The 13885-nt window shown below is 47.0% G+C and overlaps 1 protein-coding gene across 4 annotated transcripts in view; it reads right to left on the minus strand.

The window, feature by feature from the left end:
- The window catches only part of RIN2 (Ras and Rab interactor 2), a 239885-nt gene that overhangs the window by 16932 nt on the left and 209068 nt on the right, over window positions 1–13885 (minus strand). For 3 of the 4 annotated variants that reach the window (XM_028123718.2, XM_028123721.2, XM_028123719.2), the window contains 2 exons: window positions 11766–11857; window positions 7415–8554 (listed from right to left, as the gene is read on the minus strand). In XM_028123718.2, the coding sequence (XP_027979519.1) occupies window positions 7415–8554; window positions 11766–11857 (1232 nt within the window). The remainder of the gene's footprint in view (window positions 1–7414; window positions 8555–11765; window positions 11858–13885) is intronic. The other variant, XM_028123720.2, reaches the window with a different exon arrangement.

Raw genomic sequence — 13885 nt, forward strand, 5'->3', positions numbered from 1 at the left:
TGAGTGCGGGGTGCATACCTTGGGATAGGGACTCCAGGTTTAATGATTCAGGCCTGTTTGGTTTTGTTTTCTTCTGTGTTAACTGTGGTTTACTTGGTTGGAAGCGGGAACTGAAAGTGCTTTGATAAATTAATTGAAAATTAAGCCTGGCTTCCTGTGTATCTTTCTCCCTCGTGCCCTCTTACTCCTCCTCAGCCCCTCCCACCCACAGGTACAAAGGCAGCAGATCTGCAGTCTGGCCCTCTGGGTTTTCCCGCCCGGAACTTGCCAGTGTTTTGTCACAGCCTCATTCTGTCCCCGCCTAATAGCTCAGACTCCCAGAGGAGCTGAGCGCCTTAGGCAGTGGTGTGTCTTTCCACCTGAGAGGTGGAGAGCCCCCAGCCCCACTTGGGACGAGAGATGAAGGGTTGCTTTGGTTCATCGCTGACGGCTTTTGGTCTACTAATTGGGAAGGCCGGGGTCACACTGCTGTTCCTACTCTGTGTCTGTCTACTCCATACCCTGGCCTCCTGGCCTGCAGATGTTTATGGCCAGTGTCTGATTTGATTGGTTGGTACCTGGGCTACAGAGATTGTTAAAGAGTTCGACTCTTACCCTGCCTGGAGTGATTTTCTAAAATGCTTTCAACCACCCTAAAGACTCAGCTTCTGGGGGTACACCCCTGCTTTGCCCTCCCTTCTTTGCTCCCTATCCTCGTGAAGAAGCAACCCATGTTCTCACTGAAGGCAACAGCACTGCGACCCCTCTGTGCCTCTGCACCTTTCCATATGCTGTTCCCTGTGGCTGGTGGGCTCCTTGCTTTTCCCAACATGGATTCCCATGCAGCCTTGTCTGTCCGTCTCCTCCCTACTCCCTGGGCCCCTGGTGTTCTCTGTGACCTCTGCCATGGCATAGAGCAAACTAGACCTCTCTCCTCTGAACACAGACCTGGGGGTGCTCACATGAGCCAGCTGCAGTCCCTAGCTAGAGGCCCACAGGTAGCATGGGCTCCAGAAGTGACTTCTGAATTGAACTGAAAACGCTTCCTTTGGGTGGCTTCATGAAAATTATGTTTCCTCTCCTTACCCCTTCAGAATACGGGAAGCGTGACTCTGGCAATGAAGCCATCCCCCGAGTGTGGGGCAGTCACCCAATCCCTGCAGTCTCCTGTCACCCCGCAGGGATGTCCTGTAACCTGGTTTGCTTTACATTTTGTGAGCAATGCATGCTTCAGCCCATAAATAACACAGGGCGCTTTATCATTTAAAGGAAGACCCCACCAAAATAAAGATGGCAAGCACTGCATGGTGATTCACTCGTATTTTTGTTCATTTTGGTGGGCTTCGAGGAAAGGCATTATGGAAAGTATAGGTTATATTCACATCATAGTTTATGTATAAAATCCATCAGACTGGTTTCAGGACCTTCTAGTAAAAGGCCAGTAAAAACCAAAGCAGTGGAGGGGGCACCTGGGTGGCTCAATTGGCTAAGCATCCAACTCTTGGTTTGGGCTCAGGTCATGATGTCAGGGTCCTGGGATCAAGCCCAACGTCAGGCTCCGTGTACAGTGGAGATTGTGCTGGAGATTCCTTCTCCCTTTCCGTCTCCCTTTACCCCTGCTCTCTCTCTCTCTCTCAAATAAATAAATAAATATTAAAAACAAAACAAAGCAGCGGAGAAGAGCCCAACCTTCCTTACAGAAAAATTCAAAATAATTTATGTAGCTACTCTGGTCTTGGAGGCGGAACTGAATTCTAGCCTCATCCCTTGGCTGTGGGCAGTGCTTAGTGTCCTGCTTCTGCAGAACAGAATATGGAGGGGGTGGAGGGAAGAGCGGGCATTTTACAGAGCAGAACTTGGTGAGTCAGGGTAACAACAACGATGATAAGTCTTGTGGAGAGCAGGCCCCCTCTGGTATGGTGACTTCGCCACCACAGTCTTCCCCGGCCTCATAAAATGGCCCAGAAAGGCAGTGTAGCCGCCCCACGTGGTGTGAAAAAGCCACTACATGATTTGGTTCAGTCCCATTTGCACCCAGGCTTGACCTCGCTAAGCTTTCCTTTCCTCAGCTCTAAAAATGAAGATAAGGGGACCCCCCCCAAGGCATTAAGGGGATTTAAGGGGCTTCTATGCATAAAATTGCTCCATAAACCATCAAGAACCACACATCAGTGAGGGATTATGGGGGCTTTCACTTGCTTCTATTAAAAACACAGTATGCATTTAATACATACTCTTGGATTTGACAGAGGGGCGGGCTATGACTCCTGGTTTCTAAAAGAAGCCCCCGAGCCTGGCCAGTAAGTGAGGATCTCCAAAGTGGACATTGTCCGTCAGAGGTAAGGTCGGGGGTGTTCCTGCCCTGGCCTGTAGACAGACTGGGGGAGCAAGGCAAGCCTGTGGGTGGGTCCCCGGATGGTGAAGGCCCCATCTACAGGTAAGACAGCCAATCGGGGCCATTCTGTTGGTGGGAGTAGAGTAGCGGAAAACATGTCCAACTCTTAAAGATTCAAATGCCTCCATTTCAATCAACATAGCCTTTCAAGTGGCCCCTTGCTCATGCTCTCAATCGCTGTAAGATTCCTCTTTTGCCTGGTGAGGTTTCTTGCCCAGCAGGTGCTGATCTCTCTCTTGAGATGGAAGATTCTCAGGATGTAGTCAGAAAACACTCTAGCACAGACATCTCCATGCGCCTTATTTTGTGATGCCATCCCAGTTCCCACCTTGTTAGCAAAGGCTCTCTTTCTCTGAATTACTGAGCTACCCATTTCCTTGCACAGAATATCATGGAGTCGGGGACTTCTAACAGAGATCCTTAGCTCCAGGGTTGTGACCTTCTTTTAGTTGATATAATTAAACCAATTTTTGATGTCCCAGGCAAAAACTGTACAACAAATGATGCCCCATGGGAAAAAAAGAAGTGCTTCCTGCTGGGGTCTTCTATTTAAACTAATTTTCAAAACTAATGTAGGCATTCTTTTTATGTCTTGCAAGAGGTCAATCTTTCTCCTCTCTTTCCCCTTTGCTAACTGTACAAGGCCATTCGCTCCTTGCAGGTATTATGGTCACATGGTCTAGATCAGAAGTCAGATTCAAGGTTCTAATCTCATCTTGGCACCAATATGCCGCTCTGGTCACATCTCTCAGAATGATCCTTAATCTAAAAAAGAGCAGATAATTACTCAAGGGCTTGAACCAAACTGTGAAATAAAAATTAATAACAAGTCACACCAGATATTGAAGCTTGAGGAAGCAAAGTAGTTGTAATTGCTTAACTCCGGAGGGAGTCACTTCAAGCCCCCTTTCTTATTCATGCTATGCTCTCTGATGTCTAACCACTTTTCAGTACTGTTCTCTATTAAAAAAAAACAAAACTCACATGAATATGAACTGACTTTAAAGATACCTTTTCTTTTACATGATTAAAATGTTCTTCAGAGAAAGTACAAGTTTTAGTACATAGCAATTAAATCAAGCAGAACACTATTGTCTTGCTTTTTTTGCTATTGACTTTTAGGAATACAAACACTTGGCTTTTTAAAATGGTTGCTCACAGTCCGTGGTGGGCAGTTTGAATGAAATAGAAAATTTGGGATGACTAAAATTTTTGGAGTTGGAGAAATTTTGTTTTTCTTGAAACAAACCTTGAAAACAGAGGGATTTCCCAAGATTAACGTCAGATCAGAAATAAAAATTATTTTGCTTGAATAAAATCAAAACACTGACCACAAAAATGCAACAAGTTCTGCAGAGTGGAGATTTCATGATCAGAAATTTTGAACTAATCTCTCCCATTGGTTGCAAAAGACTGAAGCAAGAGTGGTATGATGGGCAAGCTCACCAAAGAGGAACACATCTATGATAGAATAATGAGCAATGTCACACCCTGTCTCTACTTTACAGGGTAGGACACACCAGTCATGAGTATACCTCACTGTCGATGAAGTTACTGATCCCCGGACTTTCGCGTAGCACTTGAAAGTGTGTACGGTTTTCGTTAAAGCATCTGTTTGTCCTTTCTTGTACCACTTTGTGGGGTACGGGGGAATGAGGGTGAGTGGAGAGCTCTCCAGAAGGGAAACAATATGTGGCCCTGGAAGGAACAGGGGGCTTGACTCACCCGGGAACTCAGCATGTCTTATCCCCATTGGCTTCCTTCTCCAACCAGGAGAGTGAAGCTGATGTCAATCAACTAATATTTATTTATTTTCAAGACCTTGAAATGTCAGAGCTTCCTGACAGTGCTTTAAAGGGTAGTCTAAACAGAATGTAAATTCTCCATACTAGGACACAACCATTTAGGGTGGTAGTTTTTTTTTTTTTTTATTTTCGAGACTGGCTATTTATCATTTTACACTCACCTAGAAAGTGCTGACCGAAAGGGCTGCGACAAGAGTATAAGGTGGCAGTGAGTGAGAGCTGCTTGGTGTTCTCATTGGCTTTTCTCTAGACAACTGAAGAACCACTCTCTGAAGAAGACAGACTAGCACCATTTCCAGATACTAAATGTAGACATGTATGCACTCATGCAGTCATTTTCCACATATGAATGACAGCTCTAATTCTACATGGGTTAAGCCAGTGAAATGCCCCCTCCATCTTCCTTGATTTCAGGATGGACATTCTGTAAATGCAGGCTTTAAATTTAAGTTCCCACCTCTTGGTTTGGAGCTATCACCTTCAGAAGTTGTGGGAAAGGAGGATAGGACTAGACTGGCATTCTTGAAAAAGCCTTAGGAGCATTAGTAGACACCTGTTCAGAACCAACTTAAGCCTTGGTATTCCGGAGATGGCGTTCAAAGTGAATCCATTCAGAGTGAATCCATTAAAAGTAAATTACTTCCTCCAAGGAAGTGAGATATGGTAAGACCATACAAACAACTGAGAAAAGATCTGGGTTGAATCCAAGCTCCCCTACTTATCAGCAGTGAAACCCTCTACAAGTCACTTTTCATATTTTGGCCTCTGTTCTTGAATTTGCAAAACATGAACTCTATCTACATAAATGTACCAACCTTGAGTTGGTTATGGGGCTCAAAGGAGTGACTGTATTAACCAGTCTATAGTAAACCAGTGAGCACTTCACTCATGAATATGTAAAACACAGACAATTAGACTAAGTTCAGTTTTTTGTTGGAGTGCTAACCGAGTGACTTACACATTGAAGGGGATCAGTTTTCTGATCATTAGGGTCACCTCTTTCTCTCCATTTGGGCAAGTGTTGAGTTTCTCAGGTTGACCTCTGCTCTGGTTCACCTTCCTCTTAATTTCTAAAGTCCAGCACATTCACTGTACTTTCAACACAGAACGATGCTTTCATGGGGGAGGCAACATGTGATGAGGTGCCTACTTTCATGCAAAAGTTTAAAAAAAAAACAAAACAAACAAGCCAATAAAAAAAGTGGGGCAATGCTTAGTTGGCCACACCCACACCTCCATACAGAATTGTAGTCTGAGCTGCCTCAACAAGGGGTGAGCCTCCTCTTCCAAATGCTGCACCTGCTAGTGACTAGCTGGTGTGGCCTGGGGACAAACGGCTCCACCTGGCAAAGCCCTGCTTCTCCACCCCACAGGGGATGGCCATGCCTGCTTCACAGGGGTGAGGCCAGGCCCCGCTGACATCACCTGGCCAGAACCCTGGCTCATATGAGAGGCTCCAGAGATGTCAAAGTCCCTTCTTGTCATGACCTTAGTATAAAGGGGGCACGTTCTACATGACCTTAGATTTTAAATTAAAAGCCACATCCTTCCAGAGCAGCAAAGTGTATGTTTGTTTTTGGAGAAAATGAGCCCTTTGCACTCTTCAAAGAAGCTGGCAGAAGAGCCTCTCCTGGGGAACAGCACTCTGGTTGGTGCTTACAGTCTCAGCAGGGAAGGAAGGGAAGGCCCTTGTTCCCTCAGGAGCCTTGTCTCTTGTGGGCTGGTTGGCGCTGTGGCCACATAGCTCGGTGCTGACATCAGCTCCCGCCTGGCTCCCCACACTGGGCTCCCCCAGAGGAAGCTTCTTCCACCGGTTCAGTGTCCCTGTGAATATGGCATGTGAGCTGGTCTCCCCTGAGAGGCGGACTCTGGTGGGACGGGGCGCAGGATGGCCTGGGTAACTATTCCGCCTGCCCCTAGAAACCTTTCTCAGTTCCAAGCACACCACAAGGGAACATTCCTTCCCGTGGCTCTCCTCAGCAACACCCGGCTCTAACCCCGCCCCGTCAAACCTCGAGAAAACAAACAAGGCTTTGATTCCTTTGTGAGAAAAATCAAAGAGCTGCTGAAACTTACTTAAAGGAGAAAGAGACAGAGACAGAGAGGGAGAGAGAGAAAGAGAGGAAGGGAGGGAGGGGGAGAGAGAGAGAGAGAGAGAGAGAGACCACTCTACCACATACTGTTTACTACTTTCAACAAACAGACCCAATCAGAAAGAAGAAATCTGGGTTTAGCTTTAGGAACTGCCTGGAAATATTTGCTAGCTCTTTCAGCTGTGGCTGCACAGTGAATGAAGTCTCTGAAATTAGCCTTTTAGAGTCAACCTTCTGAAATTAAAAAAAAAATCCTTGCAACACTCTTTGCCCTGGAAAAAAGGATGCCTTGCCAAATTCAAATTTTCCTTGGCCAAAGTAACTATTAACAATTCAGCCCTTCGATGAGGTTATAAAGAAAATATTTCCTCTTGACTTTGGAGAAAACACCTTTCACGTGACCTCCAAATATGTTACTTATTTGAAAGATACACAAAATAAACTTGTCTTGTCTTTTTTTCCTTTTTTTCCCCCTTAATCCAAAACCCTGTTGTTTAAGGAATTCTGCGGCTTCAGAAGCCAGCAGGGTGTTTACCCTTTTGGTAGAAGGGTGACAGGATGGTGGTCCCAGGGGGCTTCCAGATGTGGGTCTGTTGTGGTTACTGAGCTGTCACTTGTCACACAGTTGTGGTCACTATGGAAACCCATCCAGCGGCACACCCCTGATGGCTGCTCTCTTATGAACGCACACGATCCCTCAGTGGAAAGTGTCCTTCCCAACGAAGCAGAGGAAAACACCCTCCCAGAAGACAACACAAATACCTTTCTACTCAGGCTCTGGCTGCAGAGCCACTTTGAGGAAACACACCACGGCTGTGTCACACACACAGCCCAAAATCAGGGGGGCCACCCGACCCTCAGAAGGCAAACTCTACCCCTGAGCAGAACCATTCTGGGGTTCCCATCCGTAGCTCCCCGAAACACTTGCAGCAAGCCTGGCTTACAGCCAGCGAGTCACATCTAAGGTGAGCGCTGCTTTCAGAAGCTACCATGCCCTGCCAATGGGTGGAGGGCATAGAGTGTGCTGTTGTTTTGAACTCGAGAAAACTTCAGCCAAGAGAACTGCCACGGGATGCACTGTGCTACGAGGTGACGGGACTCTCTGTTTAAAAAAAAAAAAAAAAAGCCACGCGAGGACTTACCGATTTGGTCTTCGGGGATCAGCGACTCGATGGGGGGGTCCAGCTCTGAGCTCTGAGCCAAATAGTTCTTCACCTGGGTCATGAACTGCCGGATGGTCTGCAGCATGTCGGTGCTGGACACGTGGCACTCCTTGTTCTCCTGCAAAAAGCTCACGTAGTCCTGCACCAGGCAGCCGAAATAGGTGCACTTGTCCCGGGACAGCTCCGCGATCCGCCTGACCATCCGCTTCTCGGGGGTCAGGAAGGAGCTGAACACCCCGCTCATCTTGCGCAGCTGGGACTTGACCAGCTTGGGTAGCACGAAGGAGCTGTTCCTCTTCTTTTTGGACTTGATGGGGGGGGCCATGGTCTCCTGGTCGCTCTCTTCCTCGCAGTCCTCCAGGCTGCTGTTGGTGTCCGCCTCGTAGCCAAACAGGGGCATGCTGCGGTCGAACTCCAGCGAGTCGGAGGAGGAAGTGGAAATGCTCATGTCGCTCAGCCTCTGTCTGCCTCCACGCCACGGGGCCCGGGGTTCGGGGCCGGCAGCCCTTGTGCAATCCCCCGGGGCCTCGGCAGGCGGGGCCCCACCTGGCCTGCCAGCTGTGCCCGGCCCCGGCGCCTCTGGCTGCAGCTCCCGGCCGGGATACGGCCGGCCGCCGGGCAACGTCTTTGCGCTGCCTTCCGCTTCGAGAAAAGAAGCCTGCTTCTTCAGCCGGGGTGGAGGGATGGGGGTTGGTTTCGTTCCAAGCTGAGCTACGTTCCCATGTTTGTTATGGTTGACTGTTTCTGGCATGCTCGCCTGGGTTTCAGTCCTGGACAGCTGCGGGCTTGTGTGGACACTATTAATAGCGGGTGGCGGGGGCCTGGGTGGGGGGGACCGAGGCCTCTCGGTGCCATTCGCGTTGGGAGTCCTTGTGCAGGGCCGTTTCAGGCCTCCACCGAGGTCCTGGCTGTGCACTTTCAAGAAAAGAGGATTAATAAAACACAGGGCTCCATTGGTCTGGCTGCACTCCAGCTCCGAAGGCGTCCTGGTTTTTATAGAATGCACTCCATTTATAAGGCAGAGCTGACGAGAGGCAGGACAAACACCGTCTGAGGAGAGAGGCCTATGGGGAGGTGGAGGGTTTGGGGGTTTGTTGTCAGCTGGAGAGCTCCAAAAATCTGAAAGTCATTATCAGTGAACACAAGAATGTAAATACAGTACTCTCGGGCCATTCCTTCACAAATTAAAAAAAAGCACACTTGCATGACAACACACGTCTTTGAAGGGGGAGGCGCCACACTTGGATGTTTTGTTTTTTTTTTTTCTCTTTTCTTTTTTGCTTTAACTGCATTCCCTTACTGGAAAGGGTAGAAGTGCTGCCAGGCCCAGCTGTGGGCTCACAGAAAGGCTCCAGGGGCTTTTCACCTTCAAAGCCCTTGAGAAGCGGCTTGGCCAACATACAAAGCCAGCCCAGGCTTTGCACAGGTGAGGAAAGGACTGGAACTGTTACAGAATAAGCCTGGAAAAGGCCATGGGGCTCCCCGACTTGCTTTACAAAAACTGAGCTTACTCGAAAAGCAAGCCACTCTTTCCAAGCCACTTCTCCTGGAGGTCCCTTCCAGAGGACCTGGCAGTTCCCCTTTAATGGGCCGGACCAGCAGCTGGGCCTGGGGGATGTTACACAACCCGCTTGGGGTTTCACGCGTTCAGCATTAAAATCCCAAAAGGAGGAAAAATACACTCATGGAACCCATCAGCAGAAAAAAAGGACAGCAGACTTATGCAAACGCTAAGTGCAAGTTCAATCATTTATCGTAGTGGTTAGCTGCCCATACTCCCTAAATCTGAGACCTCCTTACTATGGCAACACCCACTCAACAGTCTTTGGAGCAGTGCACATTGCTTACGCAGCTACGGCCCTATGTCACCCACATACGAGGCTCAGGTTTCCACGCAAGTTGTGGGAGACAGTGATGGTGATAAACGTCATCTGTTGTGATTTCCAGTTGGATTAGGTTTATTCTCTCGCTACAGCTTTGCCTTGTTGTGTTTGCCTAAAATGTGTTTCTTTCCTATGGGCCCAGAATGGCTGATCATAGGGGACAGCAGGGAGGCTGGGACTGGGAGAAGCCCTTGTCCTGTCCTCGCTGTGTGGTAAACATGCCTGATAGTGTCACCTGCTTCCTCTCGCCCTTCCTTTCCTTCTCTCTGGCTCTGCGCTGTCCAACTCGAGAGCCACTGAGCGCTGGAAATCCAGCCATTGTGACAGAGGCATTCAATTTTAAATTTCGCTTCATGTCGATCAATTAAATTTAAGAACAGATGTGCCGTTTGATTACTGGCAAACTTTTAAGTAGTTTTGGAACTAGGGTATGTTATGTGAATGCAGTTTTTCAACTGTAAATTTAATGAAATCTAAATGAAGGTCATGTGTTTCTGATGAAAATTTATGAGATGTGCTGTAAGGATAAAATACATACTGGATTTCAACACTTAGGATGAAAAAAAAGAATGTAAAATATCTCGTTAATGCCTTTAAAATATTGCTTTTATTGTATTTGTACTTTTAAAAATATTCCTTCTATGTCAAAATATTTCAGATCTATTACATTAAATAAAATAAATTATAAAAATTAATTTCATCTGTCTTTTTAATTTTCTTTAATGGGGCTACTAGAAAATTTAAAATTACACACTGGCTTGCTACATATGCATCTCTCTTGCCCAACTGTAAGGTCTGGGTGAAATGGCTCCCACCACCTTTGGGTCCATCTTAGGCTTTTACTGCCACTACTCCCAGACTTTATAAGGTTCAGTACATTTATCTCCCATGTGCCTGTTTCTCCCATATGGATTACAGACCTGGGTGGGGGGGGAGGAGAGAGATGGACACTGTTAACTTTTGACTCCTTGGTGTGGAGCGTGTCACAGAGCAGATCCTCCAGAAACATTTGTTGGAAGGACAAATAAATGAAGAACAGAGTTGTAGAAAGTGCTGTCTCTTCACAAAATGAATAATGTGTACACGGACAATTACAAATTGAGTATATATTAATTAGACCTCATTTGCTTCTGGTCAGCGGCCACGAGAACAAGGTATTTAGCATTTATCTTTGCAGGACACAAGCACTGACCATGACACTTCAGTCCTTCAGCCCCGGCATGGAGTAGGCACTGCCCACTGACCACAGAACCAGGAGTTTCTGTGGGTGGAGATCAGCATCAAAAACAGACCTGGAGCAGGTCTTCAAGAGGCCTGTGATCTAGTTGGTTATAGTCACTTAAATTCAAGAAATGTCTTAAACTCTCTCCAAAGGTGTCTGAAACTCCACTGCAAGAGATGGTGAAACTTTTCAGCACGGACATTTATCCTACCCTGGTATTTTTACCAGGAATCAGTTTCCCAATCCCGCTACCTAATTGCCCATCAGACAGGCCTCAGACGCATGTAGCAATTCTTTTGAAGCAATCTTAAGTTTGAGAAGGGAGTCTGAATCTACCTCCAGGCGTCTCATAGGTCCTAGGAGCCCTGGTACTTGCATTTCAGCATCTCAAATTTCATTCCAATGCTATGGCTTGGTTGTAATTCTTTTGGAAGACTGAAGCCCTAAAAATCTTAAGAGAATCTCCCCTTTCAATCTAGGGGGAAGCTCCCCCCACCAAAGTTAAACCCACAAAGATTCTTCATGGCAATTGCACAAGGAAGTGAAATTGGGTGAACTGTATGTTCCGGTCCATTGTCAACCACTGTCCAGAAGCATGATGCTGCGTTTAGGGGTGTTGGCAAAGGGGCAGGAGGGGGAAGCCAGTGCCCAGCTGGCCAGAGCGAGGATGGGCGGCAGCATAGGGGACATGAGCCAGGACACCAGGACTGAAATTGAACAAGAGAGGAAGTGAGACAGATGTTTACTTGAGATGCCTGCACGGTCAAATTCCCCAAAGCACAGAAGTACTGTCAATGTCTGTGTGTTCTTGCAGAACAAAACTTGTGCATGTGAGATGTGCTGCGCTATTTCCCTTTCTGCCAAGCACCCCCTTCCCCAGTAGGATGCCACAGAAAGGAAAGAAAGACATGACCCATTACAGAAGTTTGTGTTCCGTTAGGACTTGGACGTTTAGGGTAGCTTAAACCTGACGGGAGTCACTGGGGAGATGTGGGAGTGACCCGGGCAAACGGAGGGCTTGCCTCTGAGAGTCAGTTCAATATTTGACTTAGAAAAAAAGACTCTCAGCAGGTGTGATTCAGGGACCTCATGGACCTACAGGCCACGTTTTGTCACGGAGTTGGGGATTATTTTTTGATGGAACAGTATATCACCAGCCAGCCAAACACTGACTCTGCTCCATAGATTCATTTCAGGAGAGACCTGGGCAGGGGCACCCACTTACTTAGTCCCAGCTGGGCTAGTTCTTCAAGCCGAGCCTCAGTCTTGGCTGTTGAAATGGCATAAGGCAACTTCAAGGTAAACGGCAGAACGTCCCTGATTTTTCAAAAGAGAGAATATTTGTAATTATATGTCTTGTTTCTATCTCTTGTTTGTGTATCCATCCTGGAGATGTTTTAGTTTCAACTGAAATATCCTAAGGAGATGTTTTAGCTTCAGCTGAAATGTCCTAAGGAGACACTACATCCTACCTAACCAGGCCTTGTCTTTACTGGGGACAGGACCGCAGGATTACTATTCTTGACTCTAGGAACACACTCGGGACAGCCTGAGAGATAGGCTTGACTGGTTTTGGTATCTGTAGCAAGGACCAAATTTCCTTCCCGGGGTAGATGAAATATATCTAGCATTAATATCAGAATCCCTATGTTGGTGGATCTTACACACATACACATAAAACATTATGTACTCATTTGCTGCATGTTCTGAACACTGGGCCCCAACTCATTGAGTAGGACTGTGTAATCCTAAACCAAGATTTATGATCTCACTTCCTTACACACGGGAGGTTCACCACTATCTGTTGGTTTTACTTTGACACCTTCCAGCTAGAGCCCATGCGTTGTGCTTTGTGTGTTGGAGACAAAACTTCCTCTTGTTTTAAGGTAGTGCTTCTCTATCTGTAATGTGCACACGAATCCCTGGGAGTCTTGTTTTCCTGCGCTCTCTGATTCAGGAGGTCTGGGTGAGGCTGGACATCGGCATTTGTGCCACACTCCCCGGCGATGTTGTCGCTGCTGCCCCTGCACCATGCTGAGTAGGGAGGCAAATGGAAAGGACATCATGCAACAACCCTGCCCCCAAGCAGCATGGGACCATGTGTGCACCAGCAAACACATGCACCCACCATGACAGACCAAAAGGCCCAACAGGAAGGAGCTGAGCGGAGCTGCCACCAGTGTCCTTCCACGGCCAGCGAAGAGTGTCATCACCAGTAAGTGCATGGACCATGACCTCCTGCTTTCTCCGGAAGGGCAAAAGCAGACCTAACAAACATCTGCTCATTTTAATATACGAGGGATAAACATTGGTGATTCCCCACTCCTCAGGGCTCACACAAGGCCTTGCCTGATACCAACAGGGAGAAAGCATGTTTTGAATAAATGCATGAATGAATATGCAATAACAATGGTGACTTATCCAAAAAGAAATTATTTTTTCAGTGGTGGTACTGGTCTTACAAAAAAAGAACTCAGGGGCGCCTGGGTGGCTCAGTCAGTTAAGTAGCCAACTCTTGGTTTTGGCTCAGGTCACAATCTCAGGGTCCTAGGATCGAGCCCTGCGTCAGGCTCTGTGCTCAGTGGGGAGTCTGCTTGAGGTCCCTCTCTCCCTCTCCTTCTGCCTCTCCCCCTGCTCATGCTCTCTCTTTCTCAAATAAATAAATAAATCTTAAAAAAAAAAGGAATTCATTCCTTCATTCGACATCATCCAGGTGCTGAGAACGAACAGACAAAATACCCTGCCTGCCTGCATGGAGTTTCACTCCAGTGGATACCAAAAGACAATGAATGAATATGCAGTTTATAGAATACACAAGAAGGGGATGTGTGCCACAGATTTTAAAAAAACGTGCAAAGGGGGAATAACAAAGAGTATTCAACTGAGAATTGGCCAGAGAAGACCTCATGAGCAGGTAGCATTTGACTGAAGTTCTAAAGGGGGCCAGGGGGTAAACCATGAAAGAAAGAACTTTCTAGGCAGCGGGAGCAGCAGGTGCAAAGGCCCTGGGGTGTGAGAGGGTCTGGCATATATGAAGAACAGCAAGGAGGCCATCATAGCTGAGGCGGAGTAAGTGAGGGACAAAATGTAGAGCTTTTGCCTGTATTTTGTCTACACAAGATGCTGTGAAAATTTCCACAGAAGAGAATAACTATCCCAAATAACTCATTGTTTACAGTAAGATTAAGCAACATTCTAAACTGAATCAGATTAAATCTAGATGACCAGAGAATTCTGGAACCCCTGAAGTTGTTGACAATGAATAACAAATTACTAAGGTCAATGAAAAGAGCAAAACATGAATACCATGTAATTTGTCGCATGGCCTCTAATATACTGCTCACA

This window comes from Eumetopias jubatus, unplaced genomic scaffold (genome assembly GCF_037043125.1).
Source record: "Eumetopias jubatus isolate StellerSeaLion01/CBP00866 unplaced genomic scaffold, mEumJub1_p1.0 scaffold_9, whole genome shotgun sequence".
NCBI lineage: Eukaryota > Metazoa > Chordata > Mammalia > Carnivora > Otariidae > Eumetopias > Eumetopias jubatus.